The sequence below is a fragment of the Tamandua tetradactyla genome, chromosome 2 (genome assembly GCF_023851605.1).
Source record: "Tamandua tetradactyla isolate mTamTet1 chromosome 2, mTamTet1.pri, whole genome shotgun sequence".
Lineage (NCBI taxonomy): Eukaryota > Metazoa > Chordata > Mammalia > Pilosa > Myrmecophagidae > Tamandua > Tamandua tetradactyla.
In genome coordinates this window covers 126,047,361-126,063,899 of record NC_135328.1, presented here as the reverse complement: position 1 = coordinate 126,063,899, position 16,539 = coordinate 126,047,361, and the positions used below count along the sequence as shown (strand labels likewise).

Genomic DNA, 16,539 nt, shown 5'->3' with positions numbered 1-16,539 from the left:
GACCTTGCAGGGCCCCTCCCATCCTGCGTTTCTGTGGCCCGTTTGGCCCTGATTTAGGGGGACGGGCTGCAGGGGCTTCCTGGGACGAGCTCAGGCACGGCAGGTGTCCAGCTAACCCTGCGAGGGCCTGGAGGGGTGGCTGACCCTGCCCCCACCCCAACAGGGCAGACCTGTGAGGTGGACATCAATGAGTGCGTGAAGAGCCCGTGCCGGCACGGCGCCTCCTGCCACAACTCCAACGGCAGTTACCGCTGCCACTGCCTGGCTGGCTACACGGGCCGCAACTGTGAGACGGACATCGACGACTGCCGGCCCAGTGAGTGGGCGGGGGGAACAGAGGGGCGGCCTCTGGCCTCGGCCTTGCCACAGTGGCCCCTGCATTGGTCACACCGGCTCTGCCTACCCTGTGAGATGCCCTCAGGCAGGCCCAGGCCCTGTCCAGCCCTCAACTCAGTTCCCCGAGCAAGGCCCTGGGGGGGAGCCTCGGTTGTTTGCTTGGCGACACGTGCGCATTAGTGGCAGTGCCTACAGAGCACGTGGGACCCAAGCATGGGGCTTCCTGGAGGGCTCGGGGGCAGGTGGCCCGCAACCCCCAGCTGCAGGCCCCGGGCCAAGGCCACGGACCCCCATCTCCGACTGAGTCCTTAGGAAGGACCCCAGTGGGTGAGGGGCCCAGCCTGGCACCCCAGCTGAGATTCAGAAGCACTGAGTGGCCCACCACCACCCCCAGGCAAGCCAGGGGACGATGCGTACCTGAGCCCCAATTTGTTTCTGATTGAGCCCGGGTATGCGCTCAGGGAACTGAGCTCAGGAGGGTCTGGGTGATTCCCAGCCCACCCTCAAGCCCACCCCTGCCCTTTGCAGACCCATGCCACAATGGCGGCTCTTGCACGGATGGCGTCGACACAGCCTTCTGCAGGTGCCTGCCAGGCTTCCAAGGCCCCTCCTGCGAGGAGGACATTGACGAGTGTGCCAGCAATCCCTGCCGCAATGGCGCCAACTGCACCGACTGTGTGGACAGCTACACCTGTACCTGCCCCACTGGCTTCAGCGGTATCCACTGTGAGAATAACACACCCGATTGCACAGAGAGGTGTGTGTGGGCTTTGGGCTCAGGGGTCCTCAAAGGGTGTTATGACTTCTGGAACTTAGAGGGAATCTGGTGGCTTAACCTGCAGAACCAGTAGCTGTTTGCTCTGAAACCATAGCGGCTTTGTAACCCATCTAGTTGCCTCTTTTCCCTTGGCTGCCAGGAAGCTCAGCATTAAATAGCGATCTCTTACGTTTCTATTTTAACTGCCATACAGCTGTGAGTGTCATAGAGCCTCTCTTCCTGAGTTGCAAAGAAGATGGGGAGAGGTGTGATGTGACAGAAGAGACTGGGTTCCCTTTGGGTTCCTTGAGGCCGGTCAGGCTGCTCCTGGCCTATTTAGACCTCAGGGCCCCTTTAAGTGCCCACAGTGTGAGCTCCAGGGGAGATGGGGCTATGGGGGTGAGGGGTACATGTTCACTCACCCTACACCCTCACCAACCCTCCCTCAGCTCCTGCTTCAATGGTGGCACCTGTGTAGACGGCATCAACTCCTTCACCTGCCTTTGTCCTCCTGGCTTCACGGGCAGCTATTGCCAACACGACATCAACGAGTGCGACTCACGGCCCTGCCTACATGGCGGCACCTGCCAGGACAGCTATGGCACCTACAAATGCACCTGCCCCCAGGGCTACACGGGCCTCAACTGCCAGGTGAGCACCTGCATGGCCTCAGGAGGCGGCCTGCAGGCCACCACGCCCACTAAGGGGCTGCCCCGTGCTCTCAGTCTCGCAGGGCAGGGCAGAGGGCCGCCCCAGCCCATGGCCCCCAGGGTCTGCACTGAAAGCCTGCTCCACCTCCCAGGCTGTTCTGCCAACCAGGGATTGCAGAGATACATGAACAGGCCCCATAAACAGATCCTCCCGGGCAAGGGTAGGGAGCAGAGAATTTGGAGGGAAAAGTTAAAAAGCGAGGTTTTCATAAAAAAAAAAGCATGCAGGAACATCGCCAATCCATCCACATCAAATATAGGTTACTAAGGGTCAGGCAGAGCTGTTTGTTCTCAAGAAAAGCTCTCCTGCAAGGGGAGGCGCTGGTGGTCCATGCGACCGAGAGACTGCAGCCCCGGGCCCTCGCTGTGGGCCTCGGTTTCCCCTCACACAGACTGGCCGTGAGGTTGTCTGGCGGCCAAGCACCCCGTGCTGCGGGGCGGGTGTGTCCGGGGAGGGGTCCCACCGCTGACCCCAGCCCCTCCCCAGAACCTGGTGCGCTGGTGCGACTCCTCTCCCTGCAAGAACGGCAGCAGGTGCTGGCAGACGAACACGCTGTTCCGCTGCGAGTGCCGCAGTGGCTGGACCGGCCTCTACTGCGATGTACCCAGCGTCTCCTGCGAGGAGGCCGCCCAGCAGCAGGGTGATGCCCCGACCTGGGCTGGGGGGCCGGGGGAGTCCCAGGGAAGTCCTGTGTGGGGAGGGGGGAGCCTGGGCCTCACCGTCACACTGCCCGCAGATGTTGACGTGGCCCACCTGTGCCGGAACGGGGGCCTCTGCGTGGACACACGCAACACACATCACTGCCGCTGCCCGGCCGGCTACACGGGCAGCTACTGCGAGGACCAGGTGGACGAGTGCCTGCCCAGCCCCTGCCAGAACGGCGCCACCTGCACCGACTACCTGGGCGGCTACTCCTGTGAGGTGGGACATGTTCCAGGAGAGCTGGGGTCACCAGGGCAGACTGCCTGGAGGAGGAGGAGTTTCCCGAGCTTGCTTCTGGGCTTGACCAGAACCAACACTGGCCAGCTCTGGATGGGCCCAGGCACCCCCCACTCCCATCACCATTCAGGCCAACAGGGTGGCATGTGGGTCGTTGTCCTGTGCATTCGGGGTGGGATGCTGACTGAGCCTGACCATGTCCCTTGTGCAGTGTGTGGCCGGTTACCACGGCGTGAACTGCTCCGAGGAGATCAATGAATGCCTCTCGCGCCCATGCCAGAACGGCGGCACCTGTATTGACCTCACCAACACCTACAAGTGCTCATGCCCCCGGGGCACGCAGGGTGAGGGGGCTGCGGCCAGGGTGGCGCAGGAGGGTGGGGCTCCCTTAGCTGGTGGGGGAGTGCGGGGTGCTCCGGGGTGGCTGGCGGCCCCAGGCATCCCCTGACAGGCCATGTCCCGCAGGCGTGCACTGTGAGATCAATGTGGACGACTGTGCCCCGCCCTTGGACCCCGCCTCCCGTAGCCCCAAGTGCTTCAACAATGGCACCTGCGTGGACCAGGTGGGCGGCTACAGCTGCGCCTGCCCTCCCGGCTTCGTGGGCGAGCGCTGCGAAGGCGACGTCAACGAGTGCCTGTCCAACCCCTGCGACGCCCGTGGCACCCAGAACTGTGTGCAGCGCGTCAACGACTTCCACTGCGAGTGCCGGCCGGGCCACACCGGTAGGTGCTGGCATGGGTGGGCAGGAATGGGTGGGGAGGGGGCTGAGCCCCAGGGCGCCCCTCACCACATCGGGTCCCCATACAGGGCGCCGCTGTGAGGCTGTCGTCAATGGCTGCAGGGATGGGCCATGCAGGAATGGGGGCACCTGCTCCGTGGCTGCCAACACCCCCCGAGGTTTCATTTGCAAGTGTCCCCCGGTAGGTGTGGGGATCTCCAACAATGGCTTAACCTGAGAGGGAGGTGGTTCCTGATCCTGACGGCTGCATGATGCAGGGTGCAGCCTCCCCAATGCCATCAGGGTAGTCTGGGCCGGCTGCCTGGAGGAGGAGGAGGAAGAGATGTAGTATCACCTCTCACCTACTCACAGCATGTTCCATGACCTGCTTCGAGCATGGTCAGCCTGAGCATGTTGGAGCCCAACTTTGGGGTTCCCATGTGGGCTGCCGGCGTGCAAGCCGGGGCTGAGCCTCTCTCCATTCTCCTCCGCTGGGGTTGTATTTTTTAAAAACGATCTACTGTTACTGGACCGTGCTGGACACAGGAGGGAGTACTGGGGGCTGTGGAGGGAATTGGCCTGGAGCTGATACATGACCATGCCCCTCCCCCTCACATATACATGCATTCCCCCAAAGCAGAGCTGGCCATGCCATGGTGCCCCCTGACCCTGCCCCCCCACACACAGGGCTTCGAGGGCGCCACCTGCGAGAACGATGCGCGCACCTGCGGCTCCTTGCATTGCCTCAACGGTGGCACCTGCCTCTCGGGACCACGCAGCCCCACCTGCCTGTGCCTAGGCGCCTTCACGGGCCCTGAGTGCCAGTTCCCAGCCGGCAGCCCCTGTCTGGGCGCCAACCCTTGCTACAACCAGGGCAGCTGCGAGCCCACGGCCGAGAGCCCCTTCTACCGCTGCCTCTGCCCCCCCAAGTTCAACGGACTCCTCTGCCACATCCTGGACTACAGCTTCGAGGGTGGTGCTGGGCGGGACATCACCCCACCGCCCCTCCAGGAGACCTGCAAGGTCCCTGAATGCCAGCGGGACGCTGGCGATCAGATCTGCAGCGTCCAGTGCAATAACCACGCCTGCGGCTGGGACGGCGGCGACTGCTCTCTCAATTTTGACGATCCCTGGAAGAACTGCTCGCAGTCACTGCAGTGTTGGAAGTACTTTAACGACGGCCGCTGTGACAGCCAGTGCAACTCGGCTGGCTGCCTCTTCGATGGCTTCGACTGCCAGCGCCTCGAGGACCAGTGCAAGTAAGGCCGGGTCCCCAGGTTGGTCTGGGCCTCGGGTTTGAATCCAGCAGGTCCTGGCCTGGTTCCCCAGGGATCAGTAGGTGGAGGTATTCAGGGGTTCAGCCCCAGGGACGATGCTGGGTAGGGCGGGGGTGCAGCAGCAGGGGCTGGAGGGTACAGCCTGAGTGTAACCGTGTGCCTGCAGCCCCCTGTATGACCAGTACTGCAAGGACCACTTCAGCGATGGGCACTGCGATCAGGGCTGCAACAGTGCAGCCTGTGAGTGGGACGGGCTGGACTGCGCGGAGAACGTCCCGGAGCTGCTGGCGGCCGGCACACTGGTGGTGGTGGTGCTGATGCCACCCGCCCGCCTGCGCAACAGCTCCTTCCACTTCCTGCGCGAGCTCAGCCGCCTGCTGCACACCAACGTGGTCTTCAAGCGTGACGCCCATGGCGAGCACATGATCTTCCCATACTACGGCCGCGAGGAGGAGCTGCGCAAGCACCCCATCAGGCGCGCCGCCGAGGGCTGGGCCTCTGAGCCCAGTTCCCTGCTACCCAGTGGTGGGGGTGGGCGCCGGCGCAGGGAACTCGACCCCATGGACATCCGTGGGTGAGCGAACCCCGCCCCTCCTCCCATGGCCACCCTCCACCCCTGGCGGGGGCAGATGGTATCCTCCTTCAGTTTACAGTAAAAGAGACTGAGGTTCTGAGAGGACCTAGGACTTAGTACCTGAGTGTTCTAGGGCTGCCATCAGCTGCACCAATCAGATGGCTTAAGCAAAGACAAATTTCTCATCTCAGTTTTGGAGGCTGGAAGTCCAGCATCAAGGGGTGGGCAGAGCTGTTCCACCTCCCAAGGCTCTAGGAAGGATTCGTCTTGACCTCATCTGGCTCCTGGGAGCCCCAGCATTCCTTGGCTTCTGGGCGCATCCATCCTGCCACTGCCTTTGCTCTCCTTGCTGCCCGTACCGGTGTCCAGGTTTCCATCACCTTACAGGGCTCTGGTCATATGGGGTCAGTGCCTTGACTGGTACAGCCTCTGCTTGACTAGTCATATCCATGACACGGACAGGTTAGCTTCAATGTCAGGAATTTAAATCTCCGTGTCTGGGAGGCTACAAGCATGAAATCGGGGTGGGTGGGATCTGGCAGTAGCTTTCCTCTCACTGTCTGTTTTTGACTGAGTCTTCTCTCTTCATGAGGACCCCAGGCCTGTGGGGTTTGGGCATCATCAGAGACCCTATTTCCACGTGGGGCCACAGTCACAGGGAAGGGTTTAGGAGCTAAGTGTGCCTTTTTTGGGGGATGGGCTGGGGGTCACCCTGTTTCCAGTTAAGGTCATGCCCTGAGGTCCCAGGTGGGTGTGAACTTTGGGGGACACCTCCCCCCTGAATATCCAGGGAGCAGTCAGGGTCCAGGCTGGGGCTCAGGTCCCAAGGCCCCCTCCCCCTGCTTTGTGCATTCATGAGGTGGAGGTTCTGAGAACTGCTGGCTGTCAGGTACAGCCTATGGGGCTGACATCTAAAGCTGGACATGGCCCCAGCCAGGCGTCCTCCTGCCTGGCTGCCCAGGGGTGGGGCTGGGGCCACAGACGAGAACCTGGGCTGCAGTGGGGAGGGTATTCTGGGAGGTAGGGGTCGCATGGTTCCCCCATACCTGGGCCCACTTCGCTGCCTTATCCTTACCTGCTGGGCCCCAGGACAGCTTTCTGGGGGGCCCCTGAGGTCTCCACCCTTCTGAGACAGGGAGAGGGGTGCTCATGGTACCCAAAGGAGCAGAGGGACCAGGACCAGGGCTGGGCGAGCACACACAGGAGTACACACAGGGGGCTCCTTCTTCAGCCCCCACCCCGATCAGGATGAAGGCACAGAGTGGGGGGCCCGGGTGGGACGGGCTACAGCCCCTGGTCTCGCCCCCTGACCCAGCAAGTGCCCCCTTTCCCAGGTCCATCGTGTATCTGGAGATTGACAACCGGCAGTGTGTCCAGTCGTCGTCCCAGTGCTTCCAGAGTGCCACCGACGTGGCCGCCTTCCTGGGGGCCCTTGCCTCGCTCGGCAGCCTCAACCTTCCCTACAAGATCGAGGCTGTGCAGAGTGAGTGAGGGGCTGCCGGTCTGTGCCAGGGGGCTGGGGGAGGAGGTCACAGGCTTGTGGGCCTGCAAAATCCCCAGATCCCCCAAGACACCACTGCGCCATGTGCACTCACTACCCCAGGGGCTGTGCTGGTGCGTCCACGGTTTTGGGGGGAAGGCGTCTTAGGATCCCCAGGTGGTGACGGCAGCGGGCAAGGCTGGCCAGGGAGGGACGAGCACCTGCCAGAGAGCGGGAGCCTTCTCTCCCCACCCCTTCCCCCTGAGTCTTCTTTGTTGAGTGTTATTTCAGAATCATTACGGCTTTTTTCTTTCTTTCTTTTTTTTTTCAAAAAGAGAGAGAGAGAGAGAGAGAAGAATTGATTGGTGTCATGTGAAGTGTTGAAGTTTGTATCTCGAAAATCCCACTAAATCCTTTGTCTTAACAGCTCAATGCGAGCGCAGCGATTTGAAGTTTGCTAATCCTTCTCCCTTAAAGGAGAAAAAAGTGAGCGCCGTCTCCAGACGGTCGGCTGGTGCAGGAGAGAATTTAGCGATAGTTTGCAATTCTGATTAACAACGTAGAAAATGACCTTATTTTGGGGGGCGGGACGGAGGCGCGTGGGGGCGGCGCCCATCCGCGGAGCCAGTCCGCCGCCCCCCCGGCCCCCCGCCAGCCGCGGCTGAAGTCCGGGGCGCCCGTGGCCCCTGTGCCCGCAGGCGAGACCGTGGAGACGCCACCGCCGTCGCAGCTGCACTTCATGTACGTGGCCGTGGCCGCCCTGGTCCTGCTGCTCTTCGCGGGCTGTGGGGTGCTGCTCTCCCGCAAGCGGCGGCGCCAGCATGGCCAGCTCTGGTTCCCCGAGGGCTTCAAGGTGTCGGAGGCCAGCAAGAAGAAGCGGCGGGAGCCCCTCGGGGAGGACTCGGTGGGCCTCAAGTAAGCAGCCCGGCCCTGCATCCCGGGGAGGGGAGGGGCGCGGAGGCCAGGGGTCCCCACAGCCCCCCTCACTCCCGCTCGCCCCCAGGCCCCTGAAGAACCCCTCGGACGGCGCCCTCATGGACGACAACCAGAACGAGTGGGGGGACGAAGACCTGGAGGCCAAGAAGTTCCGGGTGAGTTTGCCGGGCCCTGAGAACCCCAGCACCTCCCTCACCAGACCCCCTGCCCCCCACCCGTGGCGTGGGTCTCTGTCCAACCCCCACAACCCACCCCTGCCTTAGTTCGAGGAGCAGGTGGTCCTGCCTGACCTGGACGACCAAACCGACCATCGGCAGTGGACTCAGCAGCACCTGGACGCGGCCGACCTGCGTGTGTCCGCCATGGCCCCGACACCGCCCCAGGGCGAGGCGGACACTGACTGCATGGATGTCAACGTCCGCGGGCCTGGTGAGCCCCAGCCCCCGCCCGCTGACCGCCCACCTGCAGCCGCCCACCTGCCCACAGACCCCGCTCCTGATTCCTGCCCACTTGCAGCCCCCCACCTGCCCACAGACCCCAAACCTGATCCCCGTCCACCTGCAGCCCCCCATCTGCCTACAGACCCCCCTCCTGATCCCCGCCCACCTTCAGCCCCCCACCTGCCCGCAGACCCCACTCCTGATTCCTGCCCACCTGCAGCCCCCCACCTGCCCACAGACTCCACTCCTGATCCCCGCCCACCTGCAGCCCCCCACCTGCCCACAGACCCCACTCCTGATCCCCGCCTACCTGCAGCCCCCCACCTGCCCACAGACCCTACTCCTGATTCCTGCCCACCTGCAGCCCCCCACCTGCCCACAGACCCCACTCCTGATCCCCCACACCTGCAGACCCCCACCTGCCTGTAGACCCTGCTCCTGGTCCCCACATACCTGCAGCCCCCCACCTGCCTGCAGACCCCACTCCTGATCCCCCACACCTGCAGACCCCCACCTGCCTGTAGACCCTGCTCCTGGTCCCCACATACCTGCAGCCCCCCACCTGCCTGCAGACCCCACTCCTGATCCCCCACACCTGCAGACCCCCACCTGCCCACAGACCCCCCTCCTTATCCCCGCCCACCTGCAGCCCCCCACCTGCCCTCAGACCCCACTCCTGATTCCTACCCACTTGCAGCCCACCCACGTGCCCACAGAACCCGCTCCTTATCCCCGCCCACCTGCAGCCCCCCATCTACCCTCAGACCCTGCTCCTTATCCCCGCCCACCTGCAGCCCCCCACCTGCTGCCCCCTGCCCTCCTGTAGCTCTTTGCCTGTTAGCTCCTGCCCACCTGCAGCCCCCAACCCACTGACCCCTGCCTCCTTGCAGTCTCCCGCCTGTTTCCCCCTACCTGCGTGCTGCCTCCCGCCCACCCACTGACCCCTGCCCACCTGCAGCCCCCCACCTGCTGTTCCCTGCCTTGCCCCCAGCCCCCCACCCCAGGTTGCTTTCTCTCTGGCAAAGGCTGGTGTGCTCTAGTAGCCTGCACTTCCCCAACCCCAGACCCTGCCAGGGTCCATCCTTCCAAACTCAGCAGGATCAATATTCTACAAGCTTAAAGAAGGGATGGGGGAACAGAGACATTTTCTAAAGTCCTTGGAATGTTACCTGTTCCAAATAGGGGGGTCCCTACATGTTCCTCTGCCCTTGGTCACCTCTCGCCCCAGCGGTCACCCAGGATCACCCAGCCCATGCCCAGCTCTGCCTCCGCCCTGGAGGCAGCCCACACAGTGGCTTCCCTAATGGCACGTCTCTGAGGCGGCTGTCCTGGGTGGGGGACAAAGCCCTGGTATCTCTGTTTGGCGCAGAGGGGGCAGCAAGGGTGGATTCCGGCAGCCCTTCCCCCTTGGTGTGGTGGCGGAGGAAGGTCACCGCAGGTCGGGCAGCATGTCCACATGGGCAGCCTGTGAGCCGGGGACCGGCATCGCATGGCCCAGGGCCGGGAGCCACCCTGAGCCCCCCTCTCTGCCCTTGCTGCAGACGGCCTCACACCGCTCATGATCGCCTCCTGCAGCGGAGGGGGCCTGGAGACCGGCAACAGCGAGGAAGAGGAGGATGCCCCGGCCGTCATCTCGGACTTCATCTACCAGGGGGCCAGTCTGCACAACCAGACTGACCGCACAGGCGAGACCGCCCTGCACCTGGCCGCCCGCTACTCGCGCTCCGACGCCGCCAAGCGCCTGCTGGAAGCCAGTGCCGATGCCAACATCCAGGACAACATGGGCCGGACCCCGCTGCACGCGGCCGTGTCTGCTGACGCACAGGGTGTCTTCCAGGTGGGTGCCAGGCTGCGAGCCGGGCGTCCCCACCCCAAGCAAGGTGCACTGCCGGTTTCCTTCTGAACCTGCGTTTCTGGGGAAGTCAGGACTCAGCGGTCTGGCTGGAAGCCCCTTAGGGCCTCCCAGCTGCAACCCCCCCACCCGCACCCAGGAAGGGCTCGTGGTCCCACTCCGGCAGCCCTTACCACCTGGGTCTTCTGCCTCCTCACCCCTCCCTTCCCCGGGAAGCAGCGGCCTTGGCCAGAGGCGTCGCCCGTGGCAGTAAGAGGAAGGGCTTAGAGGCTGCGGCTGCCTGCAAACCCAGGCTCTGGCCTTGCTGGGGAGCCTGTAGTGAGGTGGATTTAGGGATCTGGATGCCTGAGCCTCTGGGGAACGTCCCTGGCAGAGGCCCCTCTCCAGGCCACCGGCCAGCTGCCCCACTCCCTGCAGCCAGCCTGGCTGTGCACGGAACACGGCATTGTGCACAAAAGGGGGCAGTTGATGCAAAGCTTTTTGCTCTGGTAACCAGCAGTCATTCCATAGAAATAAGACGGCGAGAGCCATGGCGCACCCGCAGAGGCAGGCCCCGTTGCGTTGGCGAGTACCTCTTGGGCGCACTCAGACATGTGGGATGTGCACCCCCAAGCGTGCGCTTATGGAGGAGCTGGTCCTGCATGGGACTGTGTCCCCTGCCTTTCTCGTCAGCCAACCCACTGTGCCCATGGCTGCCTGTGATCCCGCTGGTGCCAGTGTGGGTGTGGCACAGCCTGGCCGCGAGCACATGGCCCCAGCACTGTTGGCTGTGCTTCAGGCCCTGGGGCCAGCCCCTGTGGGCGTGGGAGCTGGGCGGACCCTCCTCCTCCCCTCCCCCTCCCCCTCCCCCTCTCCCCCTCCGCTTCCCCCTGCTCCAGGGAGGATGTGCTCCGGCACCAAGTCCGTGGAGAGGATGCGACGTGCATGCAGAGTCCACGTGACCTCGACTGGGGACGGGGGGCTGGTCCACGTGGGCATCACGCCCCGGTTTGGGAGGCCCCGGCCTGAGCCCCACCCCGTCCCATCGCCCAGATTCTGATCCGGAACCGGGCCACAGACCTGGACGCCCGCATGCACGACGGCACCACGCCTCTGATCCTGGCGGCGCGCCTGGCTGTGGAGGGCATGCTGGAGGACCTCATCAACTCCCACGCCGACGTCAACGCCGTGGACGACCTGGGTAAGCCCCACCGCCTCCGGCTTGGGGGCCCGGCCGCCGCCTGGCCTGCCCCCACCCCCACCCACCTCCCCTCCTTCCCTCCGCTCCTTCCCCCCACCAGGCAAGTCAGCCCTGCACTGGGCCGCCGCTGTGAACAACGTGGACGCTGCGCTCGGGCTCCTGAAAAATGGCGCCAACAAAGACATGCAGAACAACAAGGTGGGTTCCGTCGCCCCCCCACACCGGCGCACGTGCTCCACGGGGCCTCGAGTGGGGGCAGGCGGGGCAGGAGAGAAGGGAAGGCTGGGGGTCCTGGGCAGGGGCTTTGGCCGCTGGTCAGGCAGAGGTGACAGGAGCCTGGAGGTCCCGCAGGCTGGGGGCTCGACCAATACTCGGGGGCAAGTTACCCCCAGAGCGGGATTCCCCCCAAGTGAGAGCCTCAAATGCCTGGGCCTCGGTCTCCTGATCTATAAATTTTTACCTTGGCTGACCACCCCTGTTGGAGCATCCGCCCCCAGGGCAGGGGACAGTGTAACTGCCACAGTCATTGCTGTACCTCATTGCCTGGTCCCCACGCTCCCTCCTCAGCCACCAGGAAGTGGGACCCATGGTGCAGGATCAGCAGGAGAGATAGGGTTGGGGGCTCAGAACATGTGAGCAAGAGCGGCCGCTACTTCCTCAGGAGCCCTCCCTCCCCTACCCCCGCATCACGTCTGCCCCACGAGGCTAAGCCCGTCGGCTGTGGTCACGGGGTCCCTTTCCTCTTTGGTGGAAACCCCAAGGCTCCTTGCTGCTCTCCGTCTGCTGTTGGCTTCTTTTGGGTGTTTGGGCACAGAATTGCAGACTTCTACCCCTCAAGCCCCCTCCCCATGCTCCTACCCCTCCTCTGAGCCCCTGCCTCAAGCTTTTCCAAGTAGGGTCTCTCCCCTCCCCCAGGCGAGGGGGCACAGCAGGCTCTGGGCACCAGGGGTGCTGTTGACCTGGGTGGGGTTCCTGAGTGCCACCGCTCCCTCCAGGGCAGCGGTGTGACCCCATTCAGTATGGGGGGGGGGCACTGAGAGATGCAGAGGGAGCCCCACATGTGCCTGGCAGACCCCGCCAGTTGCCTCGCTCGGCCCCATCACTGTCCCCCCACCCCCACCTTCAGGGGACAGGGCATTTTCACTCTGTAGACTGGAGCCCCAGGGCCCAGGGAAGCCAAGGAGGATGTCAGGATTACTTGGGGGCCATCTGGAGCACCCACCCCTGAGGACAGCTGCACCGCTTTCCACCTGTGATGCTCTGGGGGGAGGGAAGAGAGGTCGCGGTGGGGTCCGAGACCCCAGAGAGGTACCAGCTGCCTTAGAACCTGGGCTCCTCCGCTCCTCTCTGGGCGCGTCTGAAGTCGGACGTAAGACTCCAGGACGGGAAGTCGCTTAGGGCGGGGCAGCAGGCCTGGGGAAGAGGCACGGCTGACCCTTGCCCCCGTGTCCACCAGGAGGAGACCCCCTTGTTCCTGGCCGCCCGCGAGGGCAGCTACGAGACCGCCAAGGTGCTACTGGACCACTTCGCCAACCGGGACATCACGGACCACATGGACCGGCTGCCGCGGGACATCGCCCAGGAGCGCATGCACCACGACATCGTGCGGCTGCTGGACGAGTACAACCTGGTGCGCAGCCCACCGCTGCACGGCGCCGCACTGGGGGGCGCGCCCACCCTGTCGCCCCCGCTCTGCTCCCCCAACGGCTACCTGGGCAACCTCAAGCCAGCTGGGCAGGGCAAGAAGGCTCGCAAGCCCAGCACCAAGGGTCCGGCCTGCGGCGGCAAGGATGCCAAGGAGCTCAAGGCCTGCAGGAAAAAGGCACAGGGCAACAAGGGCTGCGCCCTGGATGGCGCGGGCGTGCTGTCCCCCGTGGACTCCCTGGAGTCGCCCCACGGCTACCTGTCAGATGTGGCCTCACCGCCCCTGCTGCCCTCCCCATTCCAGCCATCCCCTTCCCTGCCCCTGAGCCACCTGCCGGCCATGCCCGACACCCACTTGGGTATGGTGGCCAAGCCCGAGATGGCGGCGCTGGGCACGGGCAGCCGGCTGGCCTTCGAGGCTGGCCCTCCGCGCCTGTCTCACCTGCCTGTGGCCTCTGGGACCGGTACCGTCCTAGGCAGCGGCAGCGGAGGGGGCTTGAACTTCGCCATGGGTGGGGGCCCGGCGGCCTTGAACGGGCAGTGTGAGTGGCTGTCCCGGCTACAGAACGGCCTGGGACCAAGCCAGTACAACCCGCTGCGGGGGGCCACGGGCACGCTGAGTGCACCGGCGCCCGCTCTCCAGCACAGCCTCATGGGTCCACTGCACGGCAGCTTGCCCGCTGCGGCGCTGACCCAAATCATGAGCTACCAGAGCCTGCCTGGCACGCGGCTGGCTGCCCAGCCCCACCTGGTGCAAACCCAGCAGCTGCAGCAGGTGCAGCCGCAGCTGCAGCAGCCCAACCTGCAGATGCAGCAGCCTCAGAGCCTGCAGCCACAGCAGCAGCCCAACCTGCAGCCACAGCAGCAGCCTAACCTGCAAGCACCACCACACCTGGGCGTGAGCTCGGCAGCCAGCAGTCACTTGGGCCGGAGCTTTCTGGGCGGGGAGCCGAGCCAGGCGGACGTGCAGCCACTGGGTCCCAGTGGCCTGGCCGTGCACACCATCCTGCCCCCAGAAAGCCAGGCCCTGCCCACCTCACTGCCATCCTCACTGGCCCCACCCATGACCACCGCCCAGTTCCTGACGCCACCCTCTCAGCACAGCTACTCGTCTTCTCCTGTGGACAACACGCCTAGCCACCAGCTGCAGGTGCCTGAGCACCCTTTCCTCACGCCATCCCCCGAATCGCCCGACCAGTGGTCCAGCTCGTCTCCTCACTCCAACATGTCCGACTGGTCCGAGGGTGTCTCCAGCCCACCGGCCAGTGTGCACCCCCAGGGGGCCCACATTCCTGAGGTGTTCAAGTAAACAGCTGCCACCCCCACCCTCGCGTGGTGTTGGAAATCGCACGAGCTCTCCCAGTACCCTGTGCGGACGGACGCTGGGCTTGCAGGAGGAACCTTCGGAAAAAAACGTTTTTATACAAAATAAGAGAACGAGAATTTTAATTTTTTTTCCTTTTTTTTTTTTTTTTAGTATTTATTTATGTACTTTTTCTGTGACATGAAAACACTGCCTGTTTATTTATGCGTCCTATTTCCTAGGACACCAGGTAGACTCTTTGGTCTGTTCCGGGCAAATATACTAGCTCTCAGAGACGGGGTTTTTCCTGCTTAGGATAGAGATTCTTATGTGTGTTTGTAAAATATAAACAAAGATTCATGATTTATAAATGCCATTTATTTATTGATTTTGTTGTTGTTATCGTTCTCAAAATCCAAAACAATGAAGCGATGCGGGAGAAGGGAGGTTTTAAGCTAGCATTGTCCAAAAAGCTCCTGCACTTCCAGGGACCTGCCACAACCTCCCCAGACCCTCCTCTCGCTCCGGGATCCTCCCTCCCTCCCAAGGCTTCCAGCAAGGAAGCAAAACCTCCACGCCTTTGGCGCAGGGACGGATGTGCTTGTGAAATAGGAAATGCAAGGTGAACCCTAAGGTAAAACGAGGTGATTTGTGGGGTTTATTTTTGTAATGATCTTCTTTTAAAAAAAAAAAAAAAAGACATGCTTTTAAAAATGTTTTCTTGGGCTGTACCGAGAGTCCATTTCACGTTGCCAATCATGAATCTTTGTTTCGGGTTCAGTATTGCGTAGTTGTCTGTTGGGCTTGCAAGTTCCTATTCCTGCCCAAGACCCCCCACCCCTACCCCCAACCCCCTGCCTTGATGAATCAGTCCAGGTGCTGGCCTCGGGATGCCCCACAGGGGTCCCTGCTCCTCTGAACAGCGTTTGTGGGCTCAGCACACAGTACCCTGGGCTCACGGAAGCAGATTGTTACTGGCTCCTATTTTTTATAGGAAACATGCCAGAGCCTCGAGTTCTGGTCGCTTGGTCCCCTCACGGCGGCCGAGTCTGCTGTGGGGGCGGGGAGGGGCATGCCGTGTCCAGCCTCGGGGGCATGGAAACCATGGGGCCACACACCCCTCATGTAGGGGGCAGGTACCCATTGCTTAGGGGTGAGGAACAGATTCTTGCAGTGTTGTGTATAAGCCTGTGGCAGAGTAAATGTCTGTAAATACATTTTTAAAGGTAGATTTTGTTTCAAAAATCTCAGCGATCGTCTTTCATGGGTCCTGTTAAGGAGGTTGTCAGAATGCAGCTCAGCTCAGTTCCTTGCAAGCCAGCACCTGGCAGCTCAGTTCCATGCAAGCCAGCACAGTAGCTCCTGGAAGGGTCCACCCGACCTGAGCAGGGGTTTGCTCTGAGGGTACCCCTGCTTTGCCCAGGGCGGCATGTCTCCAGCCCAGGAGCCATGTTTTCACACCCCCAAGTGAGCAGGCGCATCCTAAGATGTTGATTCTTACTGTGTTTTATGAAATAGTGTGTAGTTTACAAAAGAAAAAAAAAGTAAGCCTTTTAAAAAAGTTATCGTGTTACCTGCAAAACTGTAAGTGATGAAGATGATGTATTTTTTTTCCATCTGTTTTTTTTTTGTTAACTGATTTGCAATAAAAATGATGCTGACGTCGTCCCCATTTGGCTAACGGTTGGCTGTGCCATTTGCTTGCTTTCCGGGACGGGGAGTGGGGGGACCCTCTGATCCCCTCTGAGAAGCCTCGAGTCTCTCTGTCTGTCTGACAGGTAACAAGGGAAAGCCCACCTGGTACTGGCCAGAAGGGGATGCTGGACCCATACTGACTCCTTGGAAGTTGCAAGAAGATTCTAGAATAAACATCCGCAGTCCGTGGCAGTCATGGCACCCTCCCACCTGAGGCCCTCCTGTCTGTCCTGGCCACAGACAGGTGAAGGCGCCACTTCCCCATCCCACAAATGACCTAGAGGAAGGGGGTGCATGGAGGCCAGACCCCTCTGGGAACTGGAGACCCTGGGGAGGAGGCCAGACCCTACCTAGAGAATATTAGCTAGAGCTCTCCAGAGAAAGAAAACCAACGGGTGTATGGGTGTGGATTTGTATATTAAGAGATTGGAATTGACACAATGGAGGAGGCTGACAAGTCTGGCGAGAGCCAATAGTGGCATGTAGAGACAGGAAAATGCTTGTACGGCCCCCAACCTCTTGGCCGAGACACACACACACACACATTGCTGAAGGTCCTTCCCTTCGAGTCCACTGGCCGTAGGATGCTAGGTCCCGTGACAGGCTGTGTTCGCAGATTCTGGGAGCAGGGGTTGCTGTAGGAGCACCCAAAGTGACATGGAGAGCACCCAGGCCAGTTGGAGATGCTGGGAAGGA

The 16,539-nt window shown here is 62.2% G+C and overlaps 1 protein-coding gene across 1 annotated transcript in view; it reads left to right on the top strand.

Annotated features, from left to right (window-relative positions):
• Window positions 1-15,822, top strand: part of NOTCH1 (notch receptor 1) — a 44,865-nt gene extending 29,043 nt beyond the window's left edge. Inside the window, exons 17-34 of the mRNA XM_077148830.1 lie at window positions 164-316; window positions 865-1,093; window positions 1,543-1,744; window positions 2,291-2,444; window positions 2,541-2,725; window positions 2,955-3,087; window positions 3,209-3,466; window positions 3,552-3,664; window positions 4,150-4,721; window positions 4,906-5,313; window positions 6,648-6,796; window positions 7,492-7,708; window positions 7,797-7,884; window positions 7,993-8,158; window positions 9,711-10,006; window positions 11,054-11,201; window positions 11,302-11,399; window positions 12,658-15,822. Of these exons, the coding sequence (XP_077004945.1) occupies window positions 164-316; window positions 865-1,093; window positions 1,543-1,744; window positions 2,291-2,444; window positions 2,541-2,725; window positions 2,955-3,087; window positions 3,209-3,466; window positions 3,552-3,664; window positions 4,150-4,721; window positions 4,906-5,313; window positions 6,648-6,796; window positions 7,492-7,708; window positions 7,797-7,884; window positions 7,993-8,158; window positions 9,711-10,006; window positions 11,054-11,201; window positions 11,302-11,399; window positions 12,658-14,154 (5,066 nt within the window). The 3' untranslated portion in view covers window positions 14,155-15,822. The remainder of the gene's footprint in view (window positions 1-163; window positions 317-864; window positions 1,094-1,542; window positions 1,745-2,290; window positions 2,445-2,540; window positions 2,726-2,954; window positions 3,088-3,208; window positions 3,467-3,551; window positions 3,665-4,149; window positions 4,722-4,905; window positions 5,314-6,647; window positions 6,797-7,491; window positions 7,709-7,796; window positions 7,885-7,992; window positions 8,159-9,710; window positions 10,007-11,053; window positions 11,202-11,301; window positions 11,400-12,657) is intronic.
• The last annotated feature ends 717 nt before the right edge of the window (window positions 15,823-16,539 follow it).